This window comes from Drosophila busckii, chromosome X, assembly GCF_011750605.1.
Source record: "Drosophila busckii strain San Diego stock center, stock number 13000-0081.31 chromosome X, ASM1175060v1, whole genome shotgun sequence".
NCBI classification, from domain to species: domain Eukaryota; kingdom Metazoa; phylum Arthropoda; class Insecta; order Diptera; family Drosophilidae; genus Drosophila; species Drosophila busckii.
This window is the reverse complement of record NC_046608.1, coordinates 17,446,770-17,465,954: the sequence shown is the minus strand read 5'-3', so window position 1 is coordinate 17,465,954 and position 19,185 is coordinate 17,446,770. Positions and strand designations below refer to the sequence as shown.

General features: G+C 41.2%; 1 protein-coding gene across 1 annotated transcript; it reads right to left on the bottom strand.

Moving 5' to 3' along the window:
• Positions 1-3,882: 3,882 nt before the first annotated feature.
• LOC108607133 (homeobox protein vnd) lies at positions 3,883-18,153 on the bottom strand. Its single transcript, XM_017997769.1, has 3 exons — positions 17,199-18,153; positions 6,226-6,851; positions 3,883-5,006 (listed from the first exon to the last, which is right to left on the bottom strand). The coding sequence occupies exons 1-3, from the start codon at positions 17,315-17,317 to the stop codon at positions 4,072-4,074; spliced, it is 1,680 nt and encodes a 559-aa protein (XP_017853258.1). The 5' UTR covers positions 17,318-18,153; the 3' UTR covers positions 3,883-4,071.
• Positions 18,154-19,185: the final 1,032 nt, after the last annotated feature.

The window sequence follows — 19,185 nt, the reverse complement described above, 5'->3', positions numbered from 1 at the left end:
CGGTGGTCTCGCTCAACGTGAAATTCGAGTAGGATACTCAAATTTTCCAGCTCAACGATTCGACGATCGAGTGAATGCAGCAGATGCAGTTGCTAACTAAATATATATTTAGTATATATAATAGTTATAAACTTTCTAAGCTGCCAAGTTACGTTTGCTATATTAAGTAGCAGAAATTTATTATCCTTACTCTATTTTCATTACAATTAGTTATAGTCTGTTTCGTTAGGTGTGAAAAGTCAATTGCTAATCCCCATAGGCTAAGCATATAAAGATCGTGTTTTTGTGGTGTGTGTGGCGCGTGTGGCAGGTGCCAGTTGTATGGGGTGGCAGTGGCATCTTCTAGCTCTATATAAATAATAGTAGTGTGTGGTTGCTGCTGCACGCGTTTGCCACACCCAAAATGTTGCACGTGCAGCAACAGCAGCACCCCTTGGATGCGGCCCACGCAGAAACAATTGACTCGACAAGATTACATGCAGGAAATTCAATTTTAAAAGCAGCTGCCACGTGTCCCTTTAGTGCTTGAAACTGTTACAGTTATTGAGTTCGCTTGCCCAGCCCTGCGCTTCTGCTTTGCTGCTCCTGTTGTTGTTGTTGTTGTTGCTGGTGCTGCTGAGTAAACTATGAATATGTAATTTTGGCAACATCGATGAAAATTGAGCAATAAACGCGTTTGTTGCATTGCGTTACAAATAAACAAAAGCGCACGCTGGCAACGGAAACGGAACCCACACACACACACACACAGCAACGCTGACACATAGACAAGTAATCAACCCACGCCGGCGACAACGTGTTAATTTGCAGGGTGGCTTTTTAGACTTTGCGAGCTGCGAGCTGCGGTGGCTAAAAGGGCGTGTGATTGACTTAATTGACTATGAAAATGAGAAATTACATGCAGATAATGACGATGCCCGCGAAATGAACAACAAACAGTAACAACAACGACGACAGGCAGACATTATTAAATTCCCAACAGCCAAGAACTGTAAAATGCGCCATCAACTTTGACTTAATTTGATTTGATTTGCAAGCGCCAGACAACCCCCCAATTGTAGCAAATTTTTCCCAGTGCACACCTTGCTCACACACCCCCCGCAGTGTTGAGCCGCCGTCCGTCGCTTTATTGCAGCACATTGGCTAATTAGAATTGCGCTGTGACTTTGTAGCCACCACAGAGCTCAGGCCACAATGTGTAAGAGTTTTGTCATTAAAATTGCATTTTATTTGCGGACAACGCGCTAACAATGTTTGATTGATTGCTATTGAATACAATAAATTGCAGTTTGCAAAGCTTTTTGTCAAAAAATTCCCCATTTGTTAAATGTTTCGCTTGCACTTATCGTTTATATACATTTTTTTATTATTATTAATTGTAATCTCAGCTGTTTGCTTTTAGTTTGGCCTGTTTAATTTCAACATGTCTGCCTGCCAATTGATTTACGTTTATTTTATCTGATTATTATTATTTTTTTTTGTACGCAGTGTTTTAATCAATTTTTCATTACAAACTGCCCACAACTGTCCGGGCACTGTCTGTTTGGCCTTATCAATGCCAAATTTAAGCAACAACAATGCCAGCACATTCATTATTATTGCTGATTAAGCAATGTAAGCAGGCGCTTGATTCATAGCAATTTATTTATAAACTCCTTGAAAATTGCAGTCGCCTCAAGTGTTCAACTGCACATTGTTGTTGTTCATATCGAGAGTTTACATTACCTTGCTCTGATAACCCAGATCCAAAGTCATTAATTTCAAAACAAATTGAAAGCTTGTTGAATTTACTTCAAACCAACTTTCAAATTCAGTTTAAGTCAAGCCAAAATCAATTTCTGCTGCGCTTTGCTACTTTCTATATATACAAGTGTATATTATAGTTGAGTATTTGCGTCTTAAGTTTCGCTCTTTTCTTTGTCTGCATGTCACTTGCAGTTATCTAAACGGAAGCTGAGTAAATAAATAAATTGCTGCTTAGACTGCTGGCATATTTTATGGCCCCAATCTCGAATGTCAATTATCGTAGCTAGCTGCTCACAGATTTACCACTTTTTGTTATTATTATTATATATATGTATATATAACTGTATGTTATACAGTTATTTTGTTGTTGTTGCTGCTCGACTGCATCCATCAATTGTTGGCTGGCAATTGATAAGCTCACACGTTTGTGGCAAGTGCTTGACAAGACGTCCACACGCTGCTGACCAGTGTCTATGATAGCGCGATCAGAGCCAGTCCAGTTCGGCCGTTACGGCTGATATGAGCACCACACATGAATGAAGGGCAATCAGGTCGATGGAAGTAAAGTCGAACCCACTGCTCTAGCTGTGGCTGTGGCTTATCTACAGCTACGAAATGTTTATAATAATAAATATGAAAGCTATGCTCATTATTGTTATTATTATTATTGTGTTCAACTGCTGTGCAATATGAGTCTTAAGCAGTTATTACGCTTAATCTTGATCAGTATACAACAAAAAAAAAAAGAATTTTGTTTTGTTTGTTTTGGGCTGCGATAGTCAAAGCTACTTATGTTACCTCAACTACTATCAACATCCTGTGCGATAAGCCGTAGGCACTAGTATATGCAAATAAACGTAGCCGAGCACTTAAAACTTCACGGCAAAACGAACAATTTATGCGCCAATTAAAGGCGCTGTGCACTCAACGCGGCGTATACTTAATATGCTTAAAAAAAAAACGTAATACATTTATATAGAAATTTATGAGCGCGTTCAGTTTATGACACATTGCTAAAAATTTATGAGCAAGCACTCAATGTTTATTAATAACTTAGCGTGTTTATTGTTTAGCTGGCGTAGAGTTAAAAACGAAATTCGAGTAGCTGCATTACAGATTTGGAAATTAACTGGGTTAGGTGCTGTTTAACAAACTGAAGCTTTCGAGTGCTTCAATTCAATTGATGAGTAATTTAATTTGTCGTTTATACGTATAGCACTTGTTTATTTTATGAGATACTCAAAAACATCTACTTGAGTTTCGAGTTCTTTATGTGCAATCGTTGCCATTAGCTAACGCGTGGAGGGGTTGAGGGGCAATAATTATGATTTTAGATACTTTTAGCAGCTCGGATTTAAGTGCAGTCTGACAAGCTGTTGAAGGACACTGCTAGTCCATAACATATAATCATAACCACTAAGCATATGCATATATAATAGCTGTATCGCACACACACACACACACACACATACATATACATGTGTATTGTATAAGTGCTTTGTAGTACTATAATCATTAATGGATTACGATGCCAATCGCGCGCTATAGCACAGTAGCTAAAAGCCCTAATCAAGGCGTATTTATGAGCTGCTTTATGGCTCACACACACACATAGATAGCATAGAAAAAATGCCAATTTGTTTGTTTTTTTTTTTTATAATTTTCGTTATGTCTTTTTATTAATTGCTAAAAGGTTTTTGAATATTCTTGTATTATTAACATTAAACTGAACTCACATTACGCGCTATAAATTCAAAGATTTATTTTTATTTATTTATCAACTATACAAAAAAAAAAATATTGTGTATGTATTTGAAATTTTTATACAACTACAACTAGTTTATATATTTGCGTATAAGTTTTAGCTGATTGCCTATAAATTGAACACTAATATTTGTTGCGCTTTAAGTTTTTAAATAGTTATATATACAATTTACGCTTTTTTATGTACAAACTGCTTTATAAATTTGTTGCTTATGCTATAAAAAAAACTTGCACTACAGCTACTAAATATTATAATTGTTATAGTTGGAAAAAAAAAAGACTTAAGCTTAAAATGGCCTGCAAACTTAAGAGCAGCAGGCAAAAAAAAAAATTTGATATATAGTTAACAATTTAAATATAAATTGTTATTGTTGTTGTTGCTGTGGTTGGCAAATTTAGTTTTAGTTTTGCTGAGCGTATACGCCGTAGTTATTATTGCACCAGTGTTCATGGGAGTTGTCGCTCAGCCTGTTCTAAGTAGTTCCTGTCGCTTGTCCAAGTGCGCGAGAGCAGAAGCTGCTGCTGCTGCTCCAGCGTAAAATGGCAGGCAGTCTAACAATATTAGGGCCACCAGGCAGCGCGCTGCGCATGCGGATGAGCGTGCGCATGGGCATGAGCGTGAGCATGCAGTCCAGCGGCGGCGGCAGCTGCGGCATGCTGATAGGCAGCGGCGCCATTGAGCGCCACCAGATGATGAGCGGCGGCGTTTTGCATGGCGGTGGCTGTGTTGACGCAATCCTGGCTGAGCTTGCTGCCATCGCTTAGGCAGGGCTTGCCATTGCGCACCAGCACGGGCACAGCTACGCGTCTGGGCGAGGGCAGCGCGGCTGGATGATGCGGATGCGTAGCATGGCCATGCAGCAGTCCTGGATGCTCGTAGCCCTTTTCGTTCTGAGCGCGCTTGGTCTTGTAGCGATGATTTTGAAACCAAATCTTTACTTGCGTCGGCGTCAGGCGTATGAGGCTGGCAAGATGCTCGCGCTCGGGAGCGCTTAGATAGCGCTGCTGGCGAAAGCGTCGCTCCAGCTCATAGGTTTGCGCTTTGGTGAACAGCACGCGTCGCTTGCGCTTCTTGTTGGGCATGCCGTCGGCATTGAGGCCGCCAGCACCGCCGCTGCCATCTACATCGTCAATATCGTCAATATCCTCCTCGATGCCGTCCTCATTGAGACTGTCGTCATGTGCGCTGCCGCCGCCGCCTGCATCATGCTTGATGCTATTGTTATTGTTATTATTGTTATTATTATTGTTGTTGTTATTGTTGTGCAGAGCATGCGCCGCAGTGGTGCCACCAGCTGCTGCTGCTGCTGCGGCGCCAGCATGCAGCGTATGGAGCGCATCGCCTACGGAAAGCGCATCGCTGTCGGCTGAGCGACTGTAGCTCTTGTAGTCGCCCGAGAGCGCCGGCGATGTTTGGCAATTGGAGCCTATGTAGGTGTAGCTGCGCTCTGAGGTCAGTGGCGAGGTGCTGTCCGGGCTGGCGGGCTGCTGTGTGCCTGCAATTGATAAATACAACGAGAGAGTTGCTTTTAGTCAAAGCTCAATTAATATTTAGCTAGCGATAGAACTTCAAGCGAAACTACTACCGAGTCTTCAATGCAGCTGCGCTCGATCGAATTTGTCAACAATTTGGATAAATTAATGCACACACACACACACACACCCCAATTAGCATGAGCAAGCACAAAAGTTGGCAGCGCTACTAAATGAAAAGTCAGTGGGTAAACATCGTAACCGCCAACGATTCACACAATTGGATTAAACCCTTGGCAAATCGGGGTGGGTCAACCCCCGAGCACAGTCCGAAGCTAGCAACTAATAACATCAATTAGTTGCCAGGCTCATTGATCGTCGCATCGAGAGCGACGCTACCTGAGCGACAACGCTTAGGGGTTTGTGTGTGTGTGTGTGTGTGTGTGCACACCCTGCTGAGTTACACCTTTGGGTTGCCCTCTGACCTTCAGCTTGTTTGCCTTTTTGTTTTTTTTATTTCATTGCTATGCGATCGCTTGGCATTGTTTGCTGCCAATGCTAATGGAGGAACATTAAGGCTGCATACCAAAGAGATGCGCACAATGCGCAAAAACTGACACACAAAAGCCAAACCTCAAACATGGGTATATACAAAAATATATGGGCTGACTTTGAAGCTAGTTGCAGCCCCCTTTTTGCTGCTGCGCCGCAACACGCCCACTTTTGATAGCTAACGATTTATTAACAAACGGGCCGATCGGGGCTGAGCTAGAGCTAAGAATTTACAGCATTGACTAAACAAGCGACTAACACTTGCTGCTCACCATGACAACTCAACAAATTAATAACTTAATATAATCATAACGACTCGATTTACAGCTGTGAAATTTCCCAAAAAAAAAAAAAACCCAAACACGTTAATAAAAAACAAAAGGCATGCAGCATATAGAAAAAAAAAAAAAATAATAAAGGAGGCAACGGAAGTGCGTGCCATAAATTTTCAGGCTTATATGAGCGAGCGATGACTGAAAAATGTTTTGCTTGCAACAACAATAAGGGGGCAACGATACAACGAAAAAAAAAAAAATAACAAAATTAATCCTCAAGTGTGAAGCGCATACAAACTATTAGTCAAGATTATGTTTGGGCCAAAAAGGGTGGTTCGCTGCCACTTTTGGCTTTGAAGCACCTGAGAAACATTTCAAAAAAAAAAATAGCAAGGGGCTCGATCGTTAGACCTACCGTATAGCTCGTTCTCCTTGATCCAGGGCGAGCGTCCTGTGTGCGAGAGCATTGTCTGCGCCATGTGATGATAGGAGGACATCTCATCGCCAAAGCTGCCGGCAAAGCTTTTGGGCAAATATTGTCCAGCGGCGACAGCTGCAGCAGCAACTGCATTGTGACTGACCAGCAGATGAGCAGCGGCCTGAGCATGCGCGCCCACATGTGGCGGCTGCGCCAGTGCAGCGCTCTGATGATGCGACAATGGCTGATGCTGGTGATGCGCATGCAGCTGATGTTGCTGATGCAGTTGCTGCTGCTGCTGGTGATGTTGCTGCTGCTGCTGCTGCTGCTCATGTGGCAAATGCGCTGTAGTCTGATGCTCGCCAACGGGCGTTATGTGCTGCTCAGCGCTGGCCGCAGTGGGCGGCAGCGTGGCATTGGGCGTGGGCGACAGAGCAGCGGGCGCAACGGCGTGCACATGCCCATTGCTGGACTCCAGCTCTGTGCTGTGATGGCTGTGGGTATGATGGGCAGCCGCGGCGGCAACGGCGGCGGCGCTCTTTAGCTCGGAGCCCTCCAGATTGAGTATGTCGGATATATGAAAGCCAGAGCGCTGCGAGGATGGCACCTTGGCATCAAACAAACTGCAATAGAAAATGGACACAGTTTTAATTGTCATGTGCACTGGCAACATCCGGTGTCGGTTATGAATGAAATGCAGCAAAGCGGAAACAATGAATGCAAAAAGGTTGAAACTACCTGTGCTTGAGCTACCTGCCCAGCAATGACTTTGGAAATTGCCAACGTGCTGCTGCCTTGCTACGAATTAACTTTGATTAAGTGCAGCCAAATCGCTGGATTATTGACACCTACGACACCAAAAAAGGATCAGAGACGCAGACTTAGCACAAGATCAAATTCTTAGCTGCAGCGGCTAATGCAAATTTGATTCTACACTAATACCATCAACAATTAAACGCAACACACACACACATACACACACACTTGCATAGCTGTCTACCTGTTTGGCATTCTTCGTGCCACATGTAAAAAGCATCGCTTGTGCGCTTCCGGTTTTTCCACATTGAATTTTCCCAAAAATTTCTCGGCCTGTTTTGTTCTACGCAAACTGCGAAATTCCCACGCGCACTCAGGTCCAGCCACGGGGCATTCCCCGTGCTGTCTGCGGAATTCCCTCTGGCCAGACAGTGTGACGCCGCACGTCTTCTACGACTTCGCTCATCATCCATAGCTCGGTCGATCGCTCGCTCGCTTGGTCTGTTGCACACATGTTGGCCAGCTTGGGGTTTCCCTGCAGCACAGCTATGGGAATTTCTAAGCCAGAGACAAAAACAGGCTAATATTTGTTAGCTCAGCGCACTGATCGCCAAGTCCTTGAGTCCTTGAGCCCTTGAGCTAACCTCGTTTGCGTTTGTGGGGGAATTACGTGCTGCGCGGATTTGCTAAGCACGGGGCAAGTGCAGCGATCAGCTAAGTGGCTTTGATTGGATTGCAGGGCCTGTTGTTGGCTAACTCCCAAGCTCAGTGGCCTAAAATAATATGCGCATGGGTGTGATAAACTGCTGGGCTCGAAGTCTTGAGGCTGAGGCTTAACTAAAGCAAAGTGGGTTTAACCAAGTGGTAAAGTGGCATTAGCTCAGAGGCTCAAGCAAATGCAATTAAGGAATGATAAATTGAAGCTTAGCTAATACAATCAAACAAACAGCATGCCAATGATTAATTAAATTAGCTCATAATATTTAATTATTAATTTTGTAGCAAGTACCAAACAATCGAGAACTTAGCTGAGCTTTATATTAATGTAATTTATATTTTTCTTTCAGCTTTCGCTGCAACTCTTTGCGTATAAAGTGGAAAAGTTAAAGGTAAGTGCCCATACATATATCTGCTATATCTTATACAAGACTTTTGCGCTGACTATAGAATTTAAAGTTGTTCAAGTTCAAGTTGCAAATCCAATCAAAAGCAAACTAAAGCAGTTAGTTTGGTTTCATGCATTTTGAGGCTTACCCGGGTAGAGCGTTGCGCAGCGCTGCCGGATAGAAGGCGGCGGGCAGTAGCGCATGACTCCAGGGCGGCAATAGTATGGGCGACCAGGGCAGAAATGGAGCGGCGGCTGCGGCTGCCACGGCAGCCGATGAGGGCACCATTAGGCTGCTCATGCTATGCAGTGAGGGGAAGCCGCTGAAGGCGGCAGCGCCTGTGGGTATGCGCAGATGTTCCGTGGGTGCCAAGCTGGCGCCGCTGGTGGGCGTGGTGGTTGGCACTGTGGTGCTGGCGGTGCTGATTATTTTGCTGGCCGTTGCCAGCTGCTGCTCCAGCGAGGGCGTCGATGTGCGCAATGGGCGCTTCGGTGTGCTGGGCGTGCCGGGACTGACGGTGGCTGCACTCTGGGCGCTCTGCGGCGAGGCGGGCAAACTGCCAGCGCTGCCTAAGCCGCTGCTGTTGCCGCTGCTGTTGCTGCTGCTGGCAACGGCGACGGCGGTGCGATCGCGATCGCGTTCACGCTCACGGCCACGCTCGCGCTGCTTGGAGGGCGTGCGCTCCAGAGCCGGCTGGCTGTGCGTGTTGCTGTTGCTGTTGCTCAAGGTGGTGGTGGTCATGTCTGTGGCGGCTGCTGTGAGCGCTGGCGATGTGGCCGCCGCTGGTGGTGTCGCGTTGCCGGATTTGCGTCGCTGTTGCGCGGGCAACGGCGTGGGCGACGTTGAGCTTTTGCGTTTCTCCGCCACTTTGCGGCCGATAGACACACACACACAGTAGAAAAAGACACACACACACACGATCAAAAAAATGCGTTTGTGGCTCACTGAGCAACTGCAATGCTGCACATAATAATTTGAAATGCAAATAAAATGAGAAATTTGCACACTCGATGGCTCGATGCACGTTGCTCGTTGCACGTTGCTCGTTGCTCTACGTTTAATATTACAATTTACAATTTGTTTCTAAACACGACTCTCGACTCGCGCGCTCGTATTGCGTTTTGTCAGCCGCACTCTAAACATTCCAAACTGAAGTGTCATCAACAACTAACGAGACATCAAGAGCTCGACACGAGTCCAAGCAGCCAACGGGCGCAAAAGTACCAAAAACTACAAACACACACACACACACACAGACACAAACGTGCATGGCTTGTATATGGCGCATCCATCCACCATTGGGTATATAAACTCACACACACAAACATGCACGCACACAGAGATACACTCTCTGGTTGTTTAGTCGCGGCGCGTTCGTCGCATTTTCACTAAGTGGCTTCTCATGTCCTTTTCAACAAGCAAACAGGCTACAGGCAGCAACTATGTGAGTGGCTCATTCAACCACCAGCAACAACAACAACAGCAACAGCAACAGCAACAAGCGCATATAACAATAACAACCACCACCATTTGCGCACAAGCCTTATCCTTGCTGCTGCTGCTGCTGCTAAACAAGGCTGGCCTAGTCTTGTGTGTTAGCTTGCCATCTCGCTTGCACTTCGGCGCGTACGAGTGCCCACTTGAGCCGCCTCTCTTAGGCCCTTGCTCTACAATTGCCTGCATCTCTCTATGCCTGTATGTGTGTGTGTGTGTGTGTCTGCCATTGTGCTGGTCGAGTAGCCGCGTAGCTAGAGGCTGCCAGCCAGTCAGACAACTCGTCGCTGCTCTGCTCTGTTACGCTTTCCATTCATGAGAGCCTTAGATGTTGCTCTCTAGCTCTTACTGCTGCACTTGATGCTGTCAACAATTGCGTTGTCATTATATTGTATTTATCATTAGCATCTCTTCTCCAATATATGCTCCACTATAGCTATAGTAGCTACTTACATATATCATTGTGTAGCTGTGTGTGTGTGTGTGTGTGTGTCCATCAATTGTGCTAAGCTTCCTTTGCTCTGAAGTTTTTCAACAATTGCAATAAGTGTCAAAGTTTGTTTTTGCAGATTTAGGTTTTCAATATTTATGCGAGTTTTGCAGGTTTTTAGTTCAAAACAACTTATCAAAGGCTTACAATTTAATCGTATGTTTTATATTAAATACAGCGCGTAAATAGCTTAAATTTTAAATGCAAACCAAATAAATTTAAAGTTATAATCGAAAATTGCTACGAAATCTTTTTAAAATCTGTAGCGCAGCTCAATTTGCAATTGCTTAAATATTTATACATATAATATGTATATTATAATAATATAATTGCAAAGAATTCAAGAATTCAATTTAGTTCAATTTTAATTCAAATCTTTGCATTCATTTTCATTGCCTACTTTTTTGAGCAGTTGTTGCTCTGCCTGGGAATTTGTGTTACCAAAATTGCAATAAATGGCAGACAGTTTGCTAGAAAAGCGTCAATAAGTTGAATTTAATTTAAAGTTGAGTATCGACTTGAGCTAAGTGTTCAATGCTGGCGTGACTGGCACTCCAAAGGGGGGCAGGGCAATACGTATACGTAAAGCATTTTGATTTCATGAGTAGGAGCATGATTAGACTGGAAAACTCGCTTACTATACATAAATGTATATGGCAGCTATGTAATGGCTATGTGTGTTTCTTATTGCTTGTCTAATGCTACACCCAAATGAGTTGACGGGGCGTGCGTGTGGTGAAAGGCACATAATCAAAACGACCATTAGCTAAGTTGAGCAATGCTCTAAGAGCTTGACGCATGTCAGAGCTGGGGTCGGGACACAAAAAAGTGGAAAACTTTTAGCAATTGAAAAAAGAAAGAACATGGCAGACCATGTGCAGTACATGGAGTAGCGCATGGAGGGTCTCTTTATATAAAACGGGCTGCCACATGAGAGCGGCGCGCGCCTTTTAGCTGGGAAAAAAGGAAAAACTATAATAATCATAAAAGCAACGCATTTACAGCTGTAAATGCCGTCGGCGTCGCTGCTGTCAGCGGCAGAAAAGTGGGCGTGTTGCCATTTTATAGCGCTGACCAATCAGCGTGCCGTGCGAGCGAGATAGCTACATAGCGCACTTGCGCGCATGAACAGGGAAATTTTGTTTGTACGAATTTCATACGCAAGGATATAACAAAAAATTTCCCTTTAACACGCCCATTTATGAGAAGCGCTGCATGCGTATGTAAAGTAATATATATGCATGTATATGTGCGTGTGTGTGTGTGTGTGCTGGCCATTGTTATGCACTTAATGATGATGTTGCGTTTAACAATAGCGACAACAACAACAACAACAAGTGAAGCAAGGCAAAAGTAAAAGCCTTTGATTGTTGTATTATTTTTTGTTTTGTTAGCTTCCGCAGGAAGTTTAAGTAGCCAGTCAGCAGCAGCAGCAACAACAACAATTGAATCTTTTAGCTAAATATGTTTATGCATATGTGTGTGTGTGTGTGTGTTAGGCAGGCATACAAATTCAATTCAATTGAATTTGGCGGCTCAAAAACTCGTTTTGTTTTTATTATTGCAGCTCAGCTCACTTTTTATTTATTTTCTAAACACTTCAAACTACTTTAAGGCATTGTTGGTTGTTTTGCATGGACTTTTGGCCCTATTTGTAGTTGCGTTAAAGGGTTAAGTAGGCTGCACTATTTAGCTTAAAACTTAAATTCAATATATTGTGCTTTTGTTTATTGCAGACAGTTGAACTGTCTGCCGCCAGCTAATGAACTGCACTTAAGATTGCTTCGAATTTTAGCCAATCTAATCTAATTAACTTAAAATGCTTGCGTTTTGTATTAGCGCAAAATATGGCGTTGAGACTTTGACTTGGCAGCTGCTCAACACTGAAGTGTGATAATGCGTAGGTCACTCAAATATGCCGTAGCCAAGAGATACAATTAACAAGCAGCAGCAGCAGCAGCAGCAGCTTTTCAATGGCAATACAAATGCAATAAAATATGTTTCATGTCGTTGAATTGTTGGGCTTGAGCGCATAGATTTGATTTTTAGGGGCGGGCGCGCCTAACAACCCTCAATTAAACGGTTCGTTGCAAAAGGAACATGCGGCTGCTGCATAAGCGTAAAAAATCACACATACAAAAGCTATAGACAGCGAGCGATATTAATGGTTTAGAGCAGCGGCAGGGGCAGCAGGAGGGGCACGCGTTGTGCCGCAGTTAGAAGAGTTTTTGCCAAAAGGTGTTTGCTTAGCCAGCAGGCAATAGTAACAAGCATTCAATGCTAACTACACACACACACACAAGCAGAGCAGTGTGTGCGTGAGTGAGCGAGACAGACACGACATGCATTCAATGCTCGTTTAGAGCCTCATCCATTGTCATCCATTTTAATTTACCTTCCGGTTTCTGCGCTCTGGCCCTCGCACCCTTCAGCAGCAGCAGCAGCAGCAGCAGCAGCCGCCAAGGTGTTTGTCAATTGACGGCCATGACAATTTGGGTTTTCAGATTCGTTGCGCGGAAGTGATTTAGCCGACAAAAAAAAAAATAACACAGTAGAATAAAGAAACAGCAGCAAAGCAATACAAACTAAATAGGTATATAGAACTGACTTTTGTTGCAGCAGCGCATCAATAGCAAGGAAGTGCCTCATTCAGTTGACGCAATCGCTCTTTAGCTAATTTGATTGATCTTGCTCTTGTTTTTGTTCTTGTTCTTGTTCTTGGCCTGGGCTGCTCAGCCGGCATTGGCGTGAGCATTGTAACTACTTGAGGCGCTGGGATTAAAGTTAAATTCATAAATAATAGCCACAGATTTATACAAATTAAATATATTAAATGTTGGCATAAATTTGTTGTTAGATTTACATTTTTAATTATTTAATTTACTCATTAGTTTATTAAGTAAAGTTAAGTAAAATTGATACTCAAGACTGAGTCCTTAGCGGCTTAGGAATAAAAGTTAGCTGGGATTAAAGTTAAATGCATAAAAAATAGCCACGAAGCGTTATATAATAATAATTTGTTGTTACATTTTAGGCATTCATCAAAATATTACTCATTAATAATCTAAAGCATTTTTTAATATTTATTTATCCACTTGATACTCAAGCAGAAGATTGAAGTTCAGCCAATTGAGCGGCTTAGGAATTAAAATTAGATTATTTGAGATTAAAGTTAGATGCATATATGAATAGCCACAAACAGATTCAAACAAATTAAATATATAAAAAATCGAAGGAGGTTAAATTAATAAGTTTTTATATTTGCATGTTTAATTATTTCATTTGTTGTTATTTAAGCATTTTTTAATATTTATTTATTCAAATTGAATATTGATATTGAAGTAGCTCGAACTGAACTTCGGCCAATTGAGTTCTAAGTGGCTTGGGGAATTTGGATTAAATTTATATTAAAACAGATTCAAACAAAAAGTTATTAAATTTACATGCTTAATTATTTAATTTACTCAAAGCATTTTTTATTAATATTTATTTATGAGTTAAGTAAAATTGATACTCAAGGACTGAGCGGAGCAGCTGCTCGAGCTGAAGTTCGGCCAATTGAGTCCTAAGCGGCTTAGCCAACATTTTCACACTATTAACAAGCGTAGAATAAATAAATGCAAAATGCCTAGGCTAGCATAGAAAATGCAGACAAATCACTTCCTACTTAAGCTATGCATATTTGTATTGCATTAATGGAATTAACATTTTATTGAAAGCCCAAAAGGAACGAAGCTGCAATGCACTCAATCATAAAAAGAAGTTAAAAAGCAGTTTCTAACCCTGCCTCTGTCTGTGTGTGTGTGTTTGCTGGCTAATTGTACACTAAATTTCAGAACTTGACAAATGGGTTTTTTCTTTTTCACTTTTGTGTACACAGTGTGTGTCCCACTGTGCCTGACCCCGAGAGTTTAGTTTTGTGATTGGAACTTCCTTTTTGCGCACTTCCTACTTCCTTCACAGCTTGAGGCTGCATCAGTTACACATTTGCAATTTATTTCAAATGCCAAGCAATTTCAATTGCAATATATTTTTGTTTTTTTTTTGTGGCATGAATGGCACAGCGGCAAACATGCAACACACCTTGACCCGGTTTGTGGTATTGTTGCTACACCCCCATGTTGCATCCATTGTGCGTTTAATTGGCTCAACAATTTCTCAGTTGGCTTGCATGTTGCCTTAGTTGACACTTCAGCCAATCACATGCTTCATTATAGGCACATCAAATCAAGCGAGAACGTATAAGATATATACGATATATGTATAAAATCTGGCGGCGCATGCGACATTCTGATTTTGATTGCTGCCTGACTGGCTTGACTACTGACCTGACAAACTGGCATTAAATGTCAAAAAGTCACGCGTCGCAACGTCTCAAAAGCTCAGCTCAACATTTTTTGCTAAATGTATCAATTTCTGTAGCTGTTGTAGTTTTTTTTTTTTTTTTTTTTTGACAGACAGAACAAAGTGACAGACAGCGCAACAAAAAATCTAAGGGCAAGTGGCCGATTTGACAGCCTCGTCGTTTAGGCCAAGCAGATGCAATGCAGGCAAAGAATACAAAAAAAAAAACAAGTTTGTTTATGACAGTTGGGACAAGAAAAGTTTCGGCGCAGCAGGGTTGCCAAGTGCGCTAAATATAGTAACGCGATTTAAGCTTAAATGCCATATAAATAAAAAAAAGTAAAATTAAGCCGCATCAGGGGCGCAAAAGTTGAGCGCGTATTAAACGCATTTAAAACATGCAATACACTTCTATACACTGCACTACACAACACAAAGTTGCAACACTACGCTAAAAGCCAAACACAAACTAAAATCGCTCAAGCGCTTAAGCGTATGCGCTATTCGCTTAATTTACTTGTGTGCGTGTTTTGTTTACTTCCTGGCTCATCTGACGACGACGACGACGACGACATAAGCATGTGCACACATTCCCAGACATTTGAAGTTTTGGGTTCATTTTTTCTTTATATATATATATATATGTTTTTTTTGGAGTACGTTCAACTTGACTGAGCTGCGTTTAGTAACGCGTTCTGCCAACTTATGCTTATTACTTTTAACTTTTTTATACAGACACACAAAAAGATTTGCCAGCTAAACTTGTTTTGTGTTTCAGTTCATTTGCTAAACAAAGTGTATGTCAAAGTGTGTGGCATACAACTTTTCATTTGCTTGCGCTTTTTTCCTTGTTTTTCTTTGATTACTTTTGTTTTATTAATAAAGCATAGTATCATCAAATAGAATTATGTTTTCGAACTTCATATTTCAGTGTTCGGGGCGCTTGACAAGTGCATAGCGTGTCTCATTCAACTCCAAGCACAAGTGGGCAACAAAAGGGAGTGGCATTCAAAAAAAAACAACAAAAAACAAAAATGTAACCAAAAAGAGAATTAAATATTCGCTCATATATTTGTTGGGATAACATGCATTTAAATAATACAAATTGCTGCAAAACAAACACAAATGGCATTTTCTTAATTGAAAATAAAATAAATAAAGCAAAACTAAAGAAAACCTGCAAATTGCGAAACAAGCTGACACAAAAAGATAAAAAAGCAAAAAGATATTGCAACCTGCTAGTGTTGCTAGTGGGAAAACCAATTCGTAGCTCAGACACACTATGAATGAAAATGCAATATAACAAATAAATATAACAAAATAGCATTTGCTTTTATTTGGCAAACAGCATTATCCGAGATTAGCCGAGGGTACGATGCAACGATTATGGACAAACCCAATTAAAGTAAAATTTTCAAAAGCGCGCGAGCTCGCTCACTCACACGAACACACACACACGTGTGCTGTTTGTGATTTTCCAAACGATTTCACTAAACATGTGTTTTGGTTTTCAAAGTGCAACCGTAAAAACCCCGACATACCAAAAATGCAAAAAGGTGACAAAGTGGAAATAATGCGCATTGTTCAAGTATATGCATGTATGTATATATATAAAGCCGAACAAACACCTTTTACGCCTTGGGCTTATCACACTAGCCCAGCCAGTCAGTCAGTCACTCACTCAGTTGGACCAATATCCAGTCAGCTGGCCAGCGATCCTCGTCAGTCCATTAAGAGCAGCCAGCAGCCAGCAGCAGTCGAGCTGCAGTTTCAGTTTCTGTCACAATGCCGTAACATTGGCTTAGCCTCAGTTGCACTCTCTATATATATGTGTGTGTGTGTGTGTGTGCGAAAATCGTAGGCTTACGACGGCACTATATGTCTTATATCTATAGCTTGAGCGATAGTCAGTGCCGGCAGTAGTAAAATTTCATTATTGTTATGCCATTAAATATTAATACGCTTGCCTACGCTTCTCTCTCTCTTTCTCTTTCTATGTCTCTGCACTTTCTTTGCCTTTAGATTACACTGAGCCTGTTTTCTTGTTTGCTTTGTTGATTTCAAATCAAATTGTTTTTAATTGCCACGCAGATTTCCTGGAACTGCTTTGTCAATTTTGCTGAAATCTGTGGCTGCTAAAATAACAAATAGCATAACTAAAGCTGCTGCTGAATTAAATTTTAATTCTTGTTTTAAATTTCTATATACTTTTATTTTACACACAGCATATTACTATTAAATTTATAGTATTAATATTCAGCACTTCTGATATCAACTATATTATTTATTGATATATTTGATAATATATGAAAGCCAAATCAATCAAACGTTGCCTGCTGCTAAATTAAATTTTAATTATAGTTTTAAATTTCTTAATACTTTATTTGTTATACAATCAAATGCTTGCCATACAAAAATGTTTATTAAATTTATAAAATGTTACGCAGCATTTCTCATTAGAATTCTATTAATTATTGACTCAATTGCCTAATAATATGTAAGCCAATGTTCAATGCAGGCAAATCAATCAAATATTGTGGCTTTGTCATAGCCAAAAGCAAACACAATTAAAGATTAAGATTAAACACAATATTTAAAGCAACTAAAGAGGGTTGCTAACTTTTGCTTTGCCGTCGGCAACTGTTGACCCCTGTTTATTGTATATTATTAAGCATTTATTGTACAATATTCAGCATGATGTTGCTGGCAAGGGAAGGCAAATGGGCAAATGGGAATGGTATAAAAATGGCGTTTTGGGCAATTTGTTTTTGGTTACTCACTCGTAGACATGTTGTTTGTATTCATAATCCGGTTGCATGCAATAATCCTGTTGATATGCATTATTTGTGTAATAGCTGCAATCCTCAAAGTAACCACAATTTGGATTATAATTGCTCATAATTAAGCCTTGTGTAGTGCTTGTGTATTTGTATTTGTATTTGTTTGCGTGTAAGCCAAGCAAAGCACGAAAATTATAGCAACAAGAAAAAAAAAATAATAGAAAATGGAAACTCGCGCTGCGCTCCTCTGCTCTGCTCTGCTTTGTTTGTTATTAATTTGTTTTTGTGCTATTTCCACAATGAATTAATTAATTTTTAAGCTGCCTGCAATTATTTGCACGTGAATCGATTTTTAATGCGCAATCACTTCATAATTTGTGTGCAATAAATTAATAACAAAATAACGCGACACGTCACTTGGGGGGCACTGCATTGATTTATTAGAAGTTGTTTAGCATTTAATTTGTTTAACTAATTCAACTAATTGTTGTTGTATTTTATCGCGATACACTTGACAAAATTGGCGCCTTTGTGGCAACATGTTCATAATGTTGAGTGGGTTAGATTTTCTTTTTTTTATATTTTTTTTTGCCGTAGCCGCTTAGTCCGAGCGGTGCGCGCGCTTTTGACTGACGATTCCGATTTCAATAGGCCATCATAAAAATGCCAGCAGCAGTGTTAAGCGCGCAATCGCGGTCCACTTACGCACACGCTGATATGGCCGCAACAGCGACTAACTAGGCTAAAACAAGGCGGTCAATGTAGATGCGCGTGCGCTCTCTTTCTAACAGTTAACAGCGACTGGCTTGCTCTAACCAATGTCGAGCGATCGATCAGCAGAACGTTGCAATTGCGCTGGCGGTGCAACTGTCAATTGGCTGGCTGGCTGACTTGGTGGCTTCCTTCGTTGATCCACACGCACACACGCTCGACGTTAAAGTGGCGCAGCAACAACACTAAATGGCCACAACAATCACTTATTAAAGTCAAATAGGTATTAAACAAAAACTGAGCGAGAGAAAAAAAAAAACAACATACAAGCGACACAACAGCAAATATAAATAAGTAAAAAAATATATACAACTGAGTTAAACAAATACAAATAAAGCAAACAAGCAAGCAGCGCACATATCGATAATGTACCAATACACTTTACGCGCTTACATGTGTGTGTGTGCGTGTGTGTGTGTACTGCAGTTATCATGTATATATATATGCATATATATAGGACGTTTATTTGCTCTTCTTAGCATTTTGCTTCAAAAGCTGCTTTGACTTTGGCTTTTATTTGTGACCTGTGCACAGTGGTGCAAAAGCGTCATGCTAATAAGCCAAACTAATACAAAAGCAATCTAGTGCTGATGACGTTTACAGTATGTGGCGCATGTTTATTGACAAACAACAACAACCACAATGCACATCGATCGTCAGTTAGTTGTCATAAGTAACTCCCGTTTGGGTGCCAGCAGTGACTGCTTGCCCTACAGTCTACTTACTGCCACATTATTTGTATAAAGACTACTCGCGATAGCAGTCGTTGATATGAGCGCTGTGATAGTGATATACACATATATATATATATATATGTGTAGTAGATACCCATGGACTATATACTACCAAGTGTGAAATGCAGAGAGCTGTTGCCACTTTTGCTTCTTGTTGCTGTCATATCGTATTAAAATGATTTTTTATTAATATTTGTAGCGATCAATGATTATGATTTAAATGTCGTGCAGTCAGTCAGTCAGCAGCTATGTGTGTGTGTGTATGTGTGCTTGTGTTTGTGTTAGATAGCTGCCAGTTGACTGTGTGTGTGTGACTGCTTATCGGTTTAACCGGTAGCTCTGTTATTTTCTGATATAAATATTCAGTTTTCAACTTAACTTTGACGCTGCAGCGCAAACACAATCTACGCTTGTTATCAGCCAACTAACTGCTATATACATACATATGTACATATATGTGCGTGTTTGTATGTGTATGTGTT